The following is a 13,532-nucleotide window of genomic DNA, read 5'->3' on the forward strand; positions in this document are numbered from 1 at the left end:
GGAGGCCTTTTCATTGGTGCTGCGAATTAGCATTAGGTTTGGCGATGTATGAATGCTTTGCTGTGTGCTCTTTCTTTGTTGTCCTCGACGCCTACTTGTGATGTGGGATGTACGTTTTTTTTTGTTTTGCCCCCTACAGTAGTCCGCACTAGAGAAGGGTCTAGGCGAGTGCCCTACAATACCATGTTAGACTAGTGTGGTGTACATGCGCCAAATGCTGGTGCACCTGTCGGAGGATTCTTTGCGGAGACTACTGCTAGTGCGGGAGGCATGTCTAGTATCGGAATAGGCAAGTGCGCGAGAGGGAGGGGGACTGAGGGGCACCAAGGCGCCTCTCTAGATTTCATGATTTCATGACAGATTGTATCTCGATCCTCGGACGCCAATGCAGCTAAATGTGATGGGGGCGTCGGTGGAACGGGATTGTTTCTTTGTTGTACCATGCATGCAGGCAAGAATCCTGGACATATTGGTGGTTGGTTCGTGGAATTTCTTTGCTTCTTCCTTGATTTTTGACGTTATTTTCGGGTGTACATTGCAGGCTGCCAGTCTAGAATATAGGCATGAGACCAGATAAAGAGGGAGAACAGGGAAAAGCAAAGCCCTCAAGCAGGCTTGTGCAGGGCGCCATTGGTGTCAGATTCTCGCAGCGTTGGGGAGTACTAGACGGAAAACTAGACGGCATCATGAAGGAATTACTGCGCAGACGCGTATGAACAAGAGAAACATAAAGAAAACGAATGAAGCTAACCATGGATGGATCCATGGGGTTGGGAATATGCAATTGCTCATCACTATCACAAAGTGGTGCACGAATGGATGGTGCGCCCGACAGGCGTGCACCAGGCTCTGTGAATTTTTGCTTTCTCTGTGCGGAGAAAAGAACCAGCAACAAGCCCGATGGAGGCGCGAGATTGGAGACTCGCCGGCGTAATTCGTGTTACGGATCAGGCATCACGACGCTGTTGAGATACGTCACCTGTCGAGGGAGCGGTCAGCAAGGGAGTCCAGGATGAAGCAACGGAGCGCGGGCAGGTGTGACGGCTGTGTAGCCCTCGCTGATTCGGTGGGCAGAAGGGGGCCCAAGTGGCTAGCTCAGAAGGGAAACGAGGCTAGTCGAGACGGGGCAAAATCGGCGGGGGCAAAGGGGGAGCTAGATCAGCTACTGACCAACGGTTCCATCGCCCCAATCAGGGCAGCAATGCGCTCCTGCGCATCTGGCGCCAGCATCTCTGCGTCCGCGATGGGGCGGCCGACGGTGAAACTGCGCAGCCGGAGCAGAAGGATGTTGGGATTGTCAGCCTCGTAGCCCTGCGAGTTCTTTGTTAGTAAACGAGTAAACGAGAATCGGAGGGACCGAGGAAGCAGGAGAGAAAGGGAGATGCAGATTGGACGACGCCCATCCAAACGTGGAGCCCGTGCCAGCCTGAACCATGGAACCAGAATGCACCGTCGACGAGCGTCCAGCAGTGCCACTCTGGCTGATTCTTGTGCTGCTGCGGAAAAATGATGGCTTGCAGTCAGGCACAGTCACGACGACACTATTACCACTGCTGGGACGTCTCGTGATCTTCGTGGTGGCCGTTTGGGTCTCATCAGCCATCAAACACCACCACCACCATCATCATCATCATCATCAACCATCAACCATCAACCACCAGGCCCAGTTTTGACGACCATCGCCACCAGAATCTGAGCGGCGCTTGCTGGAGGTCCCTGTCGCGTGTCATAGGCTGCCGCGCTCGGCCTGGTCCGTTGCTCCCGGCCCGTGTTGGCGTTCGCGGAGATCCGGCTGAAACGCGTGGTCAAAACAGATCCTTGCCCGCGAGCCCTAGATGAGTTCATTCGTCTTTCTGGCATACGCTTCCATGCCGTGATGATGATGGCTGGCTGGCTGGTTCAGATGACGATAGTCCGTTCTGGACGACCCAGTCCGATCGGGTGAGTCTCGACCTCGACCTCGATCACGCGCATCAAGCACCTCCGAGCCCCCTTTCGATGGCATCGAGCTGGCTCGTCCATTGCAGCAAAGAATGCAGAGAGCCGGGCATACCATTGGGACGCGACTCTATGGCTTGAACAAAGAAAAGAGCACAAAATCACCTTGGGGCATACTACATACCTTGGGCTTGGTCTTCAGGGCAGACTCCCGGTTGTGATGAGCGAACGCCTTCACGACCGCGTCATCATCATCGGGCGCGCGTCCGAGAAACTCGCGGCGCATCGCTGGTGCCCGGAGTACTTCTTTCCATCGATCCGCGTGTTCGTCGATATCCTCTCGAATCAGGGCTAACATGTCGGCCTCAGGGTGCCAGAGCCCGCATCCTACCCCGGTGTGAGCCGAGGTGAAGAGGAGAACAGGAAGAGTGAAGAAAAGGTGGAAGACCTACCCACAAAGCAAGAACCAGGTTGAAAGTGCACATAGTACGCGGCATATGGGCCCTTCTTGCCCGTACGGGACCTAGGGCCTGAATGAGTGTCACTGCTCGCCATTCCCCCCACCTTGTGCCTGAGATCACTTACCACGCAGCCGAGAAATGAATCTATTCGTCCGTCAGCAGGGTTCCTACACGCCGCTAACAGACATCACAGTCACAGAAGCGGGATTATTACGCGCAGAGCGGAGTCGGGCGAAAAAGGGGGGAAGAGAGCTTGACATACCTTGTACGGAAGAGGGTTCTTGCTGAAGCGGACATCACGGTGAATTCGGAACATCTAGCCTCGGTCAGCGTCTTGTCGGTGCCAGGACAGAAGGAGCGATGCGCCTACCAGGTCCTTGACCGGCAGTTCAGGGATGGTGGCATCCTGTTGCGCGATCTTGGGCGTCAGGGCTTCGACGAACGTCTCGAAATCCTTCTTTGCCGCGCGGTAATCGGCGTCATGCGCTGCGGAGAAAACCCAGTCAGCTTGCTCGCTAGCCGCGGGCGACAGTCGTGCCAAACTGCGCCAGCACGGGCAGTGATAGGGCCGACCTACCTTTGAGCCATTGCCGGTCGTTGTTCTTTTTCAGATCCAGCAGGAACAGCTTCGTATTGGGGTGCAGCGTCTCGTCCTCGTACGGCACACCTCCGGCATCGCGCGCCTTCGGTTTGGGAATAAAGACCTCCTTTCCGGGCCCCAAGCCAGTGCGAACACCCTCGCGCCAGAGCTCCTTGCCCTTCAGCGATGCCTCCACGGCGTCCTGGTCCTTTCCCCGTCCCTGCTTGCCCTTGGCACGGCCGCTCTTCACGCTCTTGGTGTCCTCGCTCTCGGATTCTTCCTCCGGCTCCGAAGGCTCGTCCGACGACTCCGCGTCTTGCCCCTCATAATCAGAACCGGACTCATCAGTCTCGCTGGTCGGCTCCTCGTCGGAGCTCTCGGGCTCGAAGTACTTGCTCTTCTTGGTCGTGGACTTGACCTGGCTGCCCAGATCGGTGTTGGACTTGACTCGCTTGACCTCGGCCTCCGAGGCGGACAGCCTGGCTGAGGCGCGTCGCTTTGGCGCCGCCTGGGGCGCTTGCGGCGACGCAGGAGCCGGCCGAGATGATCGTCGAGGCATGACTGAGTGCAGGAGATAGATTTGAAGGTCGGAACGGGTTCCGCGTGCCCTTCAATTGCCTTACGTGTGCTTAGATTGTACTTGTTGTCCGTAGCTTGTTTCCCCCACCAAATGCAACAATCAGCTGTGAAATACGCGTAGAATCCAATCAATGCTGAATGAATGCGCCCGGACAAGATCGCCCGGGTCGTTGCCAAAATGTCCTTGATCGTTCTAGGTGCAAATAGCGAATGTCAAACAAAGAACAGGCAGAAATGAGCGGGCATGCCGTTTTATAGCCGGCATTTTATTTGCACGGCGTAATACGAGCAGCCGCCTCCGCCTTGCGGGTTTTCTGCCTGGCGGGCCCATCTCGATCTCCCTCCGATCGCCCACGCCCTGCCGCAATCACATTCCAGCTATTGCGGATTTTTTCAAATCCAAAAATATTATCGTCTTGCTCCGTGAACTGAACTGGCATCGCTCAGCGAGCGAACAAGGCCATCACAATGAGCAACCACCAACAAAAGTGTATTCCGGTGCCTTTCCCGGTGCAGTTCACGGCCCGCAAGAACAAGATCCTGGAAGAGCTTGCCATTCCAGATGAAGACTACACTGATCTCTCGCCCAAGGGCTCCGTCGATGTCGGGGTGCGCGATCTCATCCGTGATATCAATAAGCTGCCTGGCCTGGTCACGACGAGCAGTTGTGCGGGGCGAATCAGTGTTTTTCTCGAAGGGAGGAAAAAGTCCTCTACTCAAGAAACTGGGTCGCTGGAGCAGAGTCAAGTCCAGAATCAGGATCAAGAGGAAGGCGAGCAGAGACGGTTTGCTCCGTCTGGCGGGAAGGGCGCTGGGCGGTGGTTGTATGTTTCGCATGATCCCTTTCAAGAAGAGAAGACATCTACGGGTATGAAGTCGTTGCTTGAAGTTTTTGGCATGGTCCCCGGCGATGGAAAACCACCAGCGCCAAGTGCTGGGAAGGCGCTTCGACTTGTTCGATTTCACTTTGATCCCCTGGTATGTGTTCCTATTTCCTTGTCGGAGTTACAGTTGGGGTTTCCTCAGCTGAGGCAATGTAAATTACTAACTTCGCCAGATCCTCCACATAATGGCGGCCAACTTACCCTGCGCAAGTACAGTTCTGTCCGCCGCATCGGCCTCTGGATTCCGCGAGAGCGGACTGCAAAGCTTGCGCTGTCTGGAGGGCGAGAACGCCCCCAGCCCCGTTGTTGCCGTCCGCTCAGCCGGTCTGTCGTTCGAGGCTGTAATTGGCTACTGCGATGAAGAGGGGGTTCCGACGAGCCTATTGTGCGCAGTCTTGTCACGGAAGAGTATCTTGCTCTGCTGATCGCCATGTCGAATGAGCGGTTCAAGGTGAATGCTGAGCGGAGGGAACGATTCCGGACGAGCTTGCTGGACGCGTGCCTCTCTAATGGCAGTAAGGGCAAGCAGGGTGATTGGGAGGATCCAGATTCGAGGAAGGCGAGAAAGCGTGCGGAAGGATTAGCAAGGCAACGCTTGTTGGAAAGTCAGAAAACTAATACAGAACCTGCTGGACAGGTCGATGGACTGGACTTCAAAATCCAATGACGTGTCTGGACCACGAGAACATGTTATGCAAAATACATGTTAGATCAATCGAACGAGGGCTAGGGCTAGTATTGTAGTGTGTTAATGTATAAGATCATCTAGCTCTATCTATACCTAGGCTCTAATGAGTAGTGGTAGTAGTCATTCGATGGTAGCCATTCATGCGCAAATCATCAAGGAGGACTTGTTTGTATGATGTCCAACTTAAAAAGACGAGGGGTGCAGAGAAAGTCGTAGATAAATCCAATGCCCGGACACTGAGTGCCAGGAAGCTTATGAATCAATCACTCTGGACGTCTAAGAATGAAGGTCGAAAAGGAAAGGATATGCGTAGGCGTAGAGCAGAAGAACGAAGAGAGCAGAAAGTGAGTTAGTGATAAAATCGTATGACGAAGCAGGAGAACTTGGGGATTAAATTTTTTTTTTTTTTTTTTTTTTTTTTGGGCGGGGGGAAGGGGGGTTTTGGGTAATAATAAAAAATGCCACCAACCACCCCCCCCCCCCCCCCCGCAAAAAGTAACAGATATTGGCTAAAGTAATGTTTAAAAAGAATAAGGGTAGAGATAAAAATAAAAATAAAAATAAAAAAAGGAAACAAAACTCGCACTTTGAAAAAAAATCAAAATCAAACAGCAATAAGAGAAAAAAAGAATAAAACGAAAAGGCAAGAGTGTCTCCGAATCAGAAGGGCTCAAAGGCCTTTCGCTTCGCATATCACCAGACATCACCTAGAAAAGTCTAAGGGAGTCAATCACCACGCCGTGTTGTTACGGCGGTGGCTGGTTGCATCTCCATCGCCAAGCGCGCGCCAGGCGCCAGGCGGGCAGACACGACGGCGAGCCGCGGCATGGTCCTCGGGTTGACGCCAGTCCCGATTCAGGTAGCTTCGAGCCGGGTCGTGGAAGATGGACTTGCGCTCCTGGACGCCGGGTCGCCCAGGGGTAGGGGTAGGGGGGACACCAGCCCAACCCCGGCAAACAAGAGTACGAAGGAGTTCCCTCTCCCGGCGGATTGTCTCGCCGAACTTCATCTCCTTAGCCTTGTTCTTGTCCCACCGGAACAGCTTTGCGCCGTACATGCTCGAGACATCCTGGCCCTCGTGGAGGTTGACAAGTCCCTCCGGCAGGATGTTGGTGGTGTCGGCCCGGGCAATGAGATTCGCATAGTTCTAGAAGTCATGTCAGTGATATGTCAAACAGATTAGATAGGGAAATGAGCGGAGGAACACTCACGAACAGAGTGGTGGGATCACCGCGAGTCGGCAGAGTGAGGGACTCGAAAGGGAAATCACGGTGGAACCCGGCGGACATGGCCGCCTGAGCCACGCGGTCGTTAGCGACAATCGCCAAGTGCCACTTCATGCGAGGGCTGAATGCGGGACAGTGCAATCCAGCGCGGACCAACTCACCGAGGAGCAGGATGTCAAGTCCCAGAATAGGGACGGAGCCATTAAGAACATCCGCCAGCTTCTTGGTCATGGCACACAGCGTCTCGAAGACCTTGTTGCGCTCATGAAGGGTGTAAAGCTCGGTGGCGAACCAGGGAAACTGCAACAGGTTGTCAGCAAGCTGAACAAACACGGAAGTCAGACGTCAGGAATGGCCGAATCTTCTTACCTTGTAAAGGGTGCTGATCATGCACTCGTAAGTGCGCTGGCGAGCCTTGTTTGCGTACAGAGTCTGGGAACTGGGTTAGCGTACAAAGTTCCGGCCAAATAAAAGAAAATGGAAGACACGGACACATACCCGACCCGGATTCTCCGCAGCGCGGCGCATGCAGAACATTTCTTCATCAGTGAGGAAGTCTTTGAAGCCAATAGACCAACGCTCATTCTCGGGAATTTCGGTTAGGACGGGGATACCTTGGGTCCAGCGGATGTATTTGGCCAAAGGGAACAGGCTCTTCTGCAGAGTATCCTGGTCACTGATCGAGATATCAATTGCACGACTTCCGATACGAGGCCCAACAGGGTACCCACTGGTAACATCTTTCGTTTCGAACGTATTGAGAATTCGGTGGTAGACATACCGGGCGTCCTCGGGGGTTCGGAATTCAACATAGCACTTGATCGTCTTGCAAGTGGTCCGTTCCATAATGATATGAATGGGGCACTCGCTGGGAACACGCGCACTTCGTGGAAGGAGTTGATTGATTTCGTTGCGAGTCACAGTAAAGGGAATCTGGTAATTAACAAAGAATGGTTAGTGCTTGGCCAGACTTTGAAGGTCTGGGGAGACGGGATACACTCACATCGTCAATGCATAGGACACCGGAAACAGTGGGAATACGAGCGTCCACATCTTGGCCGATCGGGATGCTGTCGAGAACGGTGTCCAAGCGTACCCGCATGAGCGGGTTGTCAAAGAGCGTTTCATCAAATCCACCCGGACGGGCGGCAGAGTCCAGAGCCATTTCAGTCACGACGAGATATCTCACAGGTAAGAGGACGGTGATTCAAAGAGACGCGCGATAGTGGACGGCGAGTAGGGTGAGATGAGCCCACACCAGAATGGACTTGATGCCAGACCTGAAGTCGAGGACGTAACAGAGGCGCGAGACAAGCGAGGACGAAGAGGGTTGGATGAGCCTGCACCAGAAAAGACTTGATGCTGGCGTGGAGTTCGAGGGCGTATCGATGGCCGAACGATGTTAGTGGATAATAGTCAGACGAGCAGAAAGAATGTTAAGAGATGCAGAAGTAAGAGGGGTGAAGAAGGAAAGAAGAAAGAAAAGAAGAAGGCATGCTTGTGAAGAATATATGCTGTCGAACCTTCAGGCAGGTGCTGACGGCCTCGAGTGAATATCAACTCATGTGAGAGCATGTGCCAGACTATGGGTCGCCAATTGGGCGTCAAAACAAGGCCGTTAGAATGTCGTGAGAGGTGAGAGGAAAGGAGAGAATAGCAGCGATGCCATAGTTCCCGAGGGACTTTGTCGACAACTAGGTAAACACAACAAAACCCACAAAGCTCCCGAGCGGCCGGGCATTGCGGAAATGCCGCGCGGGTAAGGCAACAGGGGGAATCAGGCACCAATAGACCAATGAACATCGTTCCTCTGAACAAAGAACCCAATCAGCGTCGGCGCGTGGCATGAACCAGGATCCACCGTCAAGTGCACGCACTATACGCCGACACTGGACAGCATCGTGGACAGCGTCGTGAAGACCGTGAAGAACACTTTGAAGTTGCCAAAAGAAACCAGTGAATGGCCAGGGTCGCAGTGCAAGAGCTTGGCGAAGTGCTCCGTGGGGAATTCTGTGCATCAAAGGATAAACTTTGGACGCTCGGTATGTCTGTTATGCTTGCATGTGTAGGAGCGTTTAGCAGAAAGACAAGAGGCAACAGAAAGATAACAGGAAATCTACCTTGGGTTACAGGGTACACATGACTTGACCGCCTTGAGCCAGATGGGCGACCAACGAACCCCAAGTCAGATACTAATAGCTCCAATAGTAGCACAGTAAGAAAGAGAATGGTAAATAAGTGTGGATTTTACCTAGATAGGCTTCACTGGGAAGCCAGTTTTCTGTACAGGAGAAGACGGGTCATAGGCTAATACAGTTGCCCAAAAGCAACCCCTTGGATTGAAACTGGTAAACGAAACGCCTTGCAATTTAATCAAACTAGTGCAGTGTTAGCAACCCGTCCTGAGCCCAAGAGCGCAAAGGAAGAGGAACGTACCGGAGTCAAGAAAGATTCAGCGACAAATCGCGCCCGAGCATTCAACTAAACGCAATTAGCATATGGCTCACCCAAAAGCGAGGGCTGCAGGGAGGTTACGCACAAATAACTTCATCTCCGAAACTTCCTTGTCCACCTCTTCCATAAAAGTGATGATGAATTCGACTAGTTGGTGCTTCAGGAGGTGCTCGGTATGATAGTTTGTAACCAAAAAGCTGATATCGTATCCCTAGAGAAATGTCAACACTACAGCTCTGCACGACGGAACACCGGACGACAGTGCCACGAACCTTGACGGGCTTCCTCCGCAGGATAAAGAATGATTCAGCTCGCTGTTGCAGGAAGCGGGTGAACTTGTGGACCAGCACTTTCTCGATTTCGTCCGCCTGCTTGATGCTCAAGCTAATTCGAACCGAGTTGACGGAGGGTTCGATATCTGAGAACGAGGTTAGCGGAGGAAGCCAAAATGTTCGAATAAAACGTACAAAGCTTCTCGTGTTCGTTGCGGCTGATGGTGATCCTGTGGGTATCTTGGTCAATGACGTTGCCTAAACAGACATGCTTCGCATCGGGGATTCTCACGGGTTTAGGACCAACTCAGGGGAGGACTGCGCCTCAATTTCCGGAACGTTATGACGCTCAGATGTCTGCGAGGCGAAGTTGGAGATTGCGAGCGCGGCGGTAAGGGAGGACCGACAGCATCTAGGCTGATGTTAGCACGTGTTGTTGCGTGCCTGAATGGTGGGACGGTATTGAGCTTACTGGAGATAGGGTCGGAGGGATTGAGACTGGGCGAATGGTCAGCAAAGAAAGATGCAGCTCGGATACACAGAGACATACCATGGCGAAGCTGTAAAAAGAATTGCGCGGGGGAAGTGTTCAAGACGGAGGGGGTAGTCAACGTCCCGCGCTGCCCGGGGCGGTGATGACGGTTGGCAGCCTCAGGCGGTGAATCCGGAGGCGGATTATCGAAGCCCCGGATAAGCAGCCCGTTATCGAAGCTGACGCATAATCATTCCGAATGTCGTTCGTGTTTCCTCGGACAAACCTGCACAATGCAGCTAGGACAGCCCAGAGTGTCGAGAAATGATGACTGAGGCTCCAAAGTCCCAATAACTACCTCGTCGAGAGCCTTGGAGATTACTCCGCAAATGTGGCTCTCGGCGATTTTCCACCTTGCCCCGACTGAGGAGGCCCGGAGTGAAGCACCTAGTTCCGCCCATGTGACTGTCATTTCCGTTTGGTTTCCGTCGGTATACGGACATCTTAAAGGAAGGGCTGGTGATAGGAACAGAAGATTTATATCTCGGCCGAAAACGAAAATCATTATGTCTTCACCGACTAGCTCCTTCCAAGTGGGCTGCAGAAGGCGGAAGAACTCTGGGATTGCTATATTAATACAGCATGGAGCAGTGGAACAATTGTCGACTATCCGAGGACCTTCCTGTTTTTTGGCGAAGAATATTCTAGGATTATCTTCAGGCCAAGCTTGACTTTGCTTCATGGCAATCTGCACTACCATCACAACTCCTGTGGCGTCATTTGAGCAGCCGCTCGGCCTGTACGTTATTCTCCCATTGCGCGAGACTTGAACGGTATATAAGATAAGGCCGAGGCTCGAGGTTTATCAACAATAAATTTGTCGCAGGCTCTGAGGGCAAGACTTTCCCTACGATCAATCCGACAAACGAAAATCCTAATTGTGGAGGTTCACGTGGCAAATGAGAAACGTCGACATCGCGGTGCGGGCTGCCCGCGAGGCCTTCGAAGGACACTGGACCAAGGCCGCTCCTTCCGAGCGTGGTAGGATGCTGGCCAAGCTCGCTAATCTCTTTGGGCGTGATGTCGATATCGTCGCTGCTATCGAATCTTTGGATAACGGCAAAGCTTTGACAATGGCACAGGGGGACGTTACAAATGCGGCTTTCGCTACTATGGAGGCTGGGTGGATAAGATCTGTGGCCAAACGATCGATACAAACCCAGAGTCTCTTGTTTACACCCGGCATGAAGCTATCGGTGTTTGCGGCCAAATTATTCCTTGGAATTTCCCTATCCTGATGTGGACTTGGAAAATTGGCCCCGCTCTGGCTACCAGAAATCTCCTGTCGTCAAAACAGCTGAACAGACACCTCTCTTTGGTCTCTATGCAGCGAATCTGCAGACGAGGCACTCATGAGCATCGGGGCCGTTGGATTTTAGGCAACAATGTCCCACACACTTCGGGATCGGATCAGGCAGAGGACGGAAGCCGTTGGGAATCTCTTCAAACTTGGATTATTCCCAAGATGTGCGGAAGCCCATTGATGAGATAATTGCGATGGAGAAGGAACGAAAGCTTGCCGTTTAAGCCTGTGAGTTCATCACTGAATTAAATATTGAGATAGAAGATAGACAAAGCTCACGAGAAATATGATGTCGCCTGAATACTCTCCAACCATACTTCTCTGTCATTTACGCTCTTGCCACGAGGTCGGTCGAAACTTAGATATGTGATCGTAGCTGAGTGTATTGAGCCTGGAGGTCACCACTGGTATATTTGTAGTATAGTCATGTGCAGGTGACTTCTCCCGCTAGTCAAAGTTGACTTATGAGAGCCAGCAGGGTGAAATGACGCAATCGTCGTGACGGGAAAGGAGTGTTTGCTATGTTTGTCGTGTTTGTCATTTTTGCAGCGCCCACACCTCTTCCATCATCTTCCCCGGAGCTGTTTACTCAACACTTACCAAGCTCTCTTCCCGTATTTTCACTGTTGCCGTGACTCGTCAAGATGGCGGCCATTCCGAGTAAGCTCCGATCCAGAAATCTCAGTATGCAGCACTTCGGATGCAACTAACCTGTAGTTTGTCAGTCATTGTCAAGCACGCGGGCAAGCGCCACGAAGTCGAGCTCGACCCGACCTCCAACGGCGAGACATTGAAATACCAGCTTTTTTCCCTCACAGGAGTCGAACCTGATCGTCAAAAGGTCCTGGTTAAGGGTGGCCAACTAAAGGATGATACCCCGTTGTCCTCCCTCAAGGCCAAGCCAGGGCAGACTTTCATGATGATGGGCACCCCATCGGGTGGCCAAGGATCTGCAGACCTCGGTCGGCCGAAAGAGACAGCGAAGTTTTTGGAGGATATGACGGAGGCGGAGATTGCCCAACAGGAGGGCGCTACGCCTGCTGGTTTGCAGAACCTGGGCAACACTTGCTACTTGAACTCCACCCTGCAAACACTGCGAAGTGTTCCTGAGCTGCAGGAGGAGCTCCAGCGCTATCACCCTGGTCGCTCTGGGCAGACTGGGTTGGCCGACTTGAGCAGCTTTGGCCTCGGCGGCTTGGATAGCTCCAGGGACATGGCTGCGTCGCTTCGGGATTTGTTCAAGCAGATGTCGGAGACCCAAGAGGGCATCCCCCTCTCATGTTTCTGAATGCTCTCCGTACCGCCTTCCCTCAGTTCGCTCAGCGAGACCGTAACGGAGCCGGATATGCCCAGCAAGATGCTGAGGAAGCTTGGTCGCAAATCGTGACCCAGCTGCGGACCAAGCTGACCATAACTAACGGTACTGGAGAGGCTTCCTCTCAGACTTCATTTGTCGATAAATACTTCGCAGGCCAGTTTGAGTCGGTTCTGGAGTGCGATGATCCTGCAGCGAAGGAAGCCGGCGAGCAGCCGACGAACTCTTCCGACGTCTTTTTCAAGTTGGATTGCCACATCGGAAAGGAAACCAACCATCTTCAGGACGGCATTTTGTCGGGATTACAAGAGCAGATTGAGAAGCATTCCTCTGCTTTGGACCGGAATGCCTTGTACACTAAGAAGTCGCGCATCGCTCGACTGCCCAAGTACCTCACCGTGCATTTCGTTCGCTTCTTTTGGAAGCGTGAGACTCAGAAGAAAGCCAAGATCATGCGCAAAGTCACATTTCCTGCTGAGCTCGATATTGTGGAGTTCTGCACCGATACCCTGAAGAAGCAGGTTATTCCGGTTCGCGACAAGGTCAGGGAGATCCGTAAGGATGAGGTCGATATCGAGCGCTCTCAAAAGCGCCAGAAGCTTTCTCACAAGCGTGAGGAGGAGCAAAAGCAGGAAGAGGAGGAGACTGGTGGAAAGAAGGAGCCGATGCAGAAGAAGAAAGAGGCCGCCGAAAACAAGGAGAAGTCGAAGGCAAACGACAAGGACGGCGACACTAATATGGAGGAAAACTACAAGACCGATGCTGAATATGAGGCCGAAAAGATTGCTGCTGTTCAAGCTGCTAAGAAAGAGCTGTATGACTTGGTCCAGCAGAACGGCGTCGCCGATAGCGGCACAAACCAGTCTGGCTTGTATGAGTTGCGGGGTGTGATCACTCACCAAGGAGCCAGTGCCGACAGTGGTCACTATACTGCCTATGTCAAGAAGCAGGCTCGTCAGGACAACTCTCAGTCCGGTAGCAAGCGTCGTGAGGGTGATGACGATGACAACAAGTGGTGGTGGTTTAACGACGATAAGGTAACCGAGGTCGAGGCCGACAAGATTGAAACCCTTGCAGGTGGTGGTAAGTGCATATCTTCCTTCTATTTCAGCCTTGCCTTTCCATTCGGATTGTTCTAACGGATTCCATAGGCGAGTCTCACTCGGCTCTTATCCTGCTTTACCGCGCCATTGAGCTGCCCACCCAGGAGTAATTGTTGACTTGTTTCAAGGCGATTTCCACGCCTGCTCATGTGCGGCAAAAAACATACGCCTCTAGATGAATAGATACGAGTCTCTAC

At 52.7% G+C, this 13,532-nt stretch overlaps 7 protein-coding genes across 7 annotated transcripts; 3 read left to right on the plus strand and 4 right to left on the minus strand.

Moving 5' to 3' along the window:
* Positions 1-1,158: 1,158 nt before the first annotated feature.
* On the minus strand, positions 1,159-2,296 carry N7532_002814 (uncharacterized protein; the record flags this gene model as incomplete). The annotated part of the gene is made up of 2 exons (XM_056615308.1): positions 1,159-1,311; positions 2,123-2,296. 2 exons carry the CDS (start codon positions 2,294-2,296, stop codon positions 1,159-1,161), a joined length of 327 nt encoding a protein of 108 aa, XP_056478280.1.
* Positions 2,297-2,715: 419 nt separating this feature from the next.
* On the minus strand, positions 2,716-3,538 carry N7532_002815 (uncharacterized protein; the record flags this gene model as incomplete). Its single annotated transcript, XM_056615309.1, has 2 exons — positions 2,716-2,914; positions 2,973-3,538. 2 exons carry the CDS (start codon positions 3,536-3,538, stop codon positions 2,716-2,718), a joined length of 765 nt encoding a protein of 254 aa, XP_056478281.1.
* A 488-nt stretch (positions 3,539-4,026) lies between these two features.
* N7532_002816 (tRNA wybutosine-synthesizing 3 family protein) lies at positions 4,027-5,109 on the plus strand (the record flags this gene model as incomplete). The annotated part of the gene is made up of 3 exons (XM_056615310.1): positions 4,027-4,536; positions 4,616-4,766; positions 4,808-5,109. 3 exons carry the CDS (start codon positions 4,027-4,029, stop codon positions 5,107-5,109), a joined length of 963 nt encoding a protein of 320 aa, XP_056478282.1.
* Positions 5,110-5,860: 751 nt separating this feature from the next.
* On the minus strand, positions 5,861-7,521 carry N7532_002817 (uncharacterized protein; the record flags this gene model as incomplete). The annotated part of the gene is made up of 5 exons (XM_056615311.1): positions 5,861-6,277; positions 6,342-6,656; positions 6,726-6,788; positions 6,855-7,289; positions 7,360-7,521. The coding sequence occupies 5 exons, from the start codon at positions 7,519-7,521 to the stop codon at positions 5,861-5,863; spliced, it is 1,392 nt and encodes a 463-aa protein (XP_056478283.1).
* A 1,204-nt stretch (positions 7,522-8,725) lies between these two features.
* N7532_002818 (actin-related protein 2/3 complex subunit 4 family protein) lies at positions 8,726-9,635 on the minus strand (the record flags this gene model as incomplete). Its single annotated transcript, XM_056615312.1, has 8 exons — positions 8,726-8,734; positions 8,793-8,837; positions 8,896-9,021; positions 9,083-9,228; positions 9,278-9,312; positions 9,375-9,494; positions 9,555-9,580; positions 9,633-9,635. 8 exons carry the CDS (start codon positions 9,633-9,635, stop codon positions 8,726-8,728), a joined length of 510 nt encoding a protein of 169 aa, XP_056478284.1.
* An 878-nt stretch (positions 9,636-10,513) lies between these two features.
* Positions 10,514-10,852, plus strand: N7532_002819 (Aldehyde dehydrogenase C-terminal; the record flags this gene model as incomplete). The annotated part of the gene is made up of 1 exon (XM_056615313.1): positions 10,514-10,852. One exon carries the CDS (start codon positions 10,514-10,516, stop codon positions 10,850-10,852), a length of 339 nt encoding a protein of 112 aa, XP_056478285.1.
* A 709-nt stretch (positions 10,853-11,561) lies between these two features.
* On the plus strand, positions 11,562-13,445 carry N7532_002820 (ubiquitin-specific protease UBP6; the record flags this gene model as incomplete). Its single annotated transcript, XM_056615314.1, is given in 4 exon segments — positions 11,562-11,577; positions 11,643-12,165; positions 12,180-13,315; positions 13,384-13,445. The coding sequence occupies 4 exon segments, from the start codon at positions 11,562-11,564 to the stop codon at positions 13,443-13,445; spliced, it is 1,737 nt and encodes a 578-aa protein (XP_056478286.1).
* Between the last annotated feature and the right edge of the window lie 87 nt (positions 13,446-13,532).

This window comes from Penicillium argentinense (genome assembly GCF_028826775.1).
Source record: "Penicillium argentinense strain IBT 30761 chromosome Unknown utg000003l_segment0_segment0, whole genome shotgun sequence".
In the NCBI taxonomy this organism is placed as follows: Eukaryota; Fungi; Ascomycota; class Eurotiomycetes; order Eurotiales; family Aspergillaceae; genus Penicillium; species Penicillium argentinense.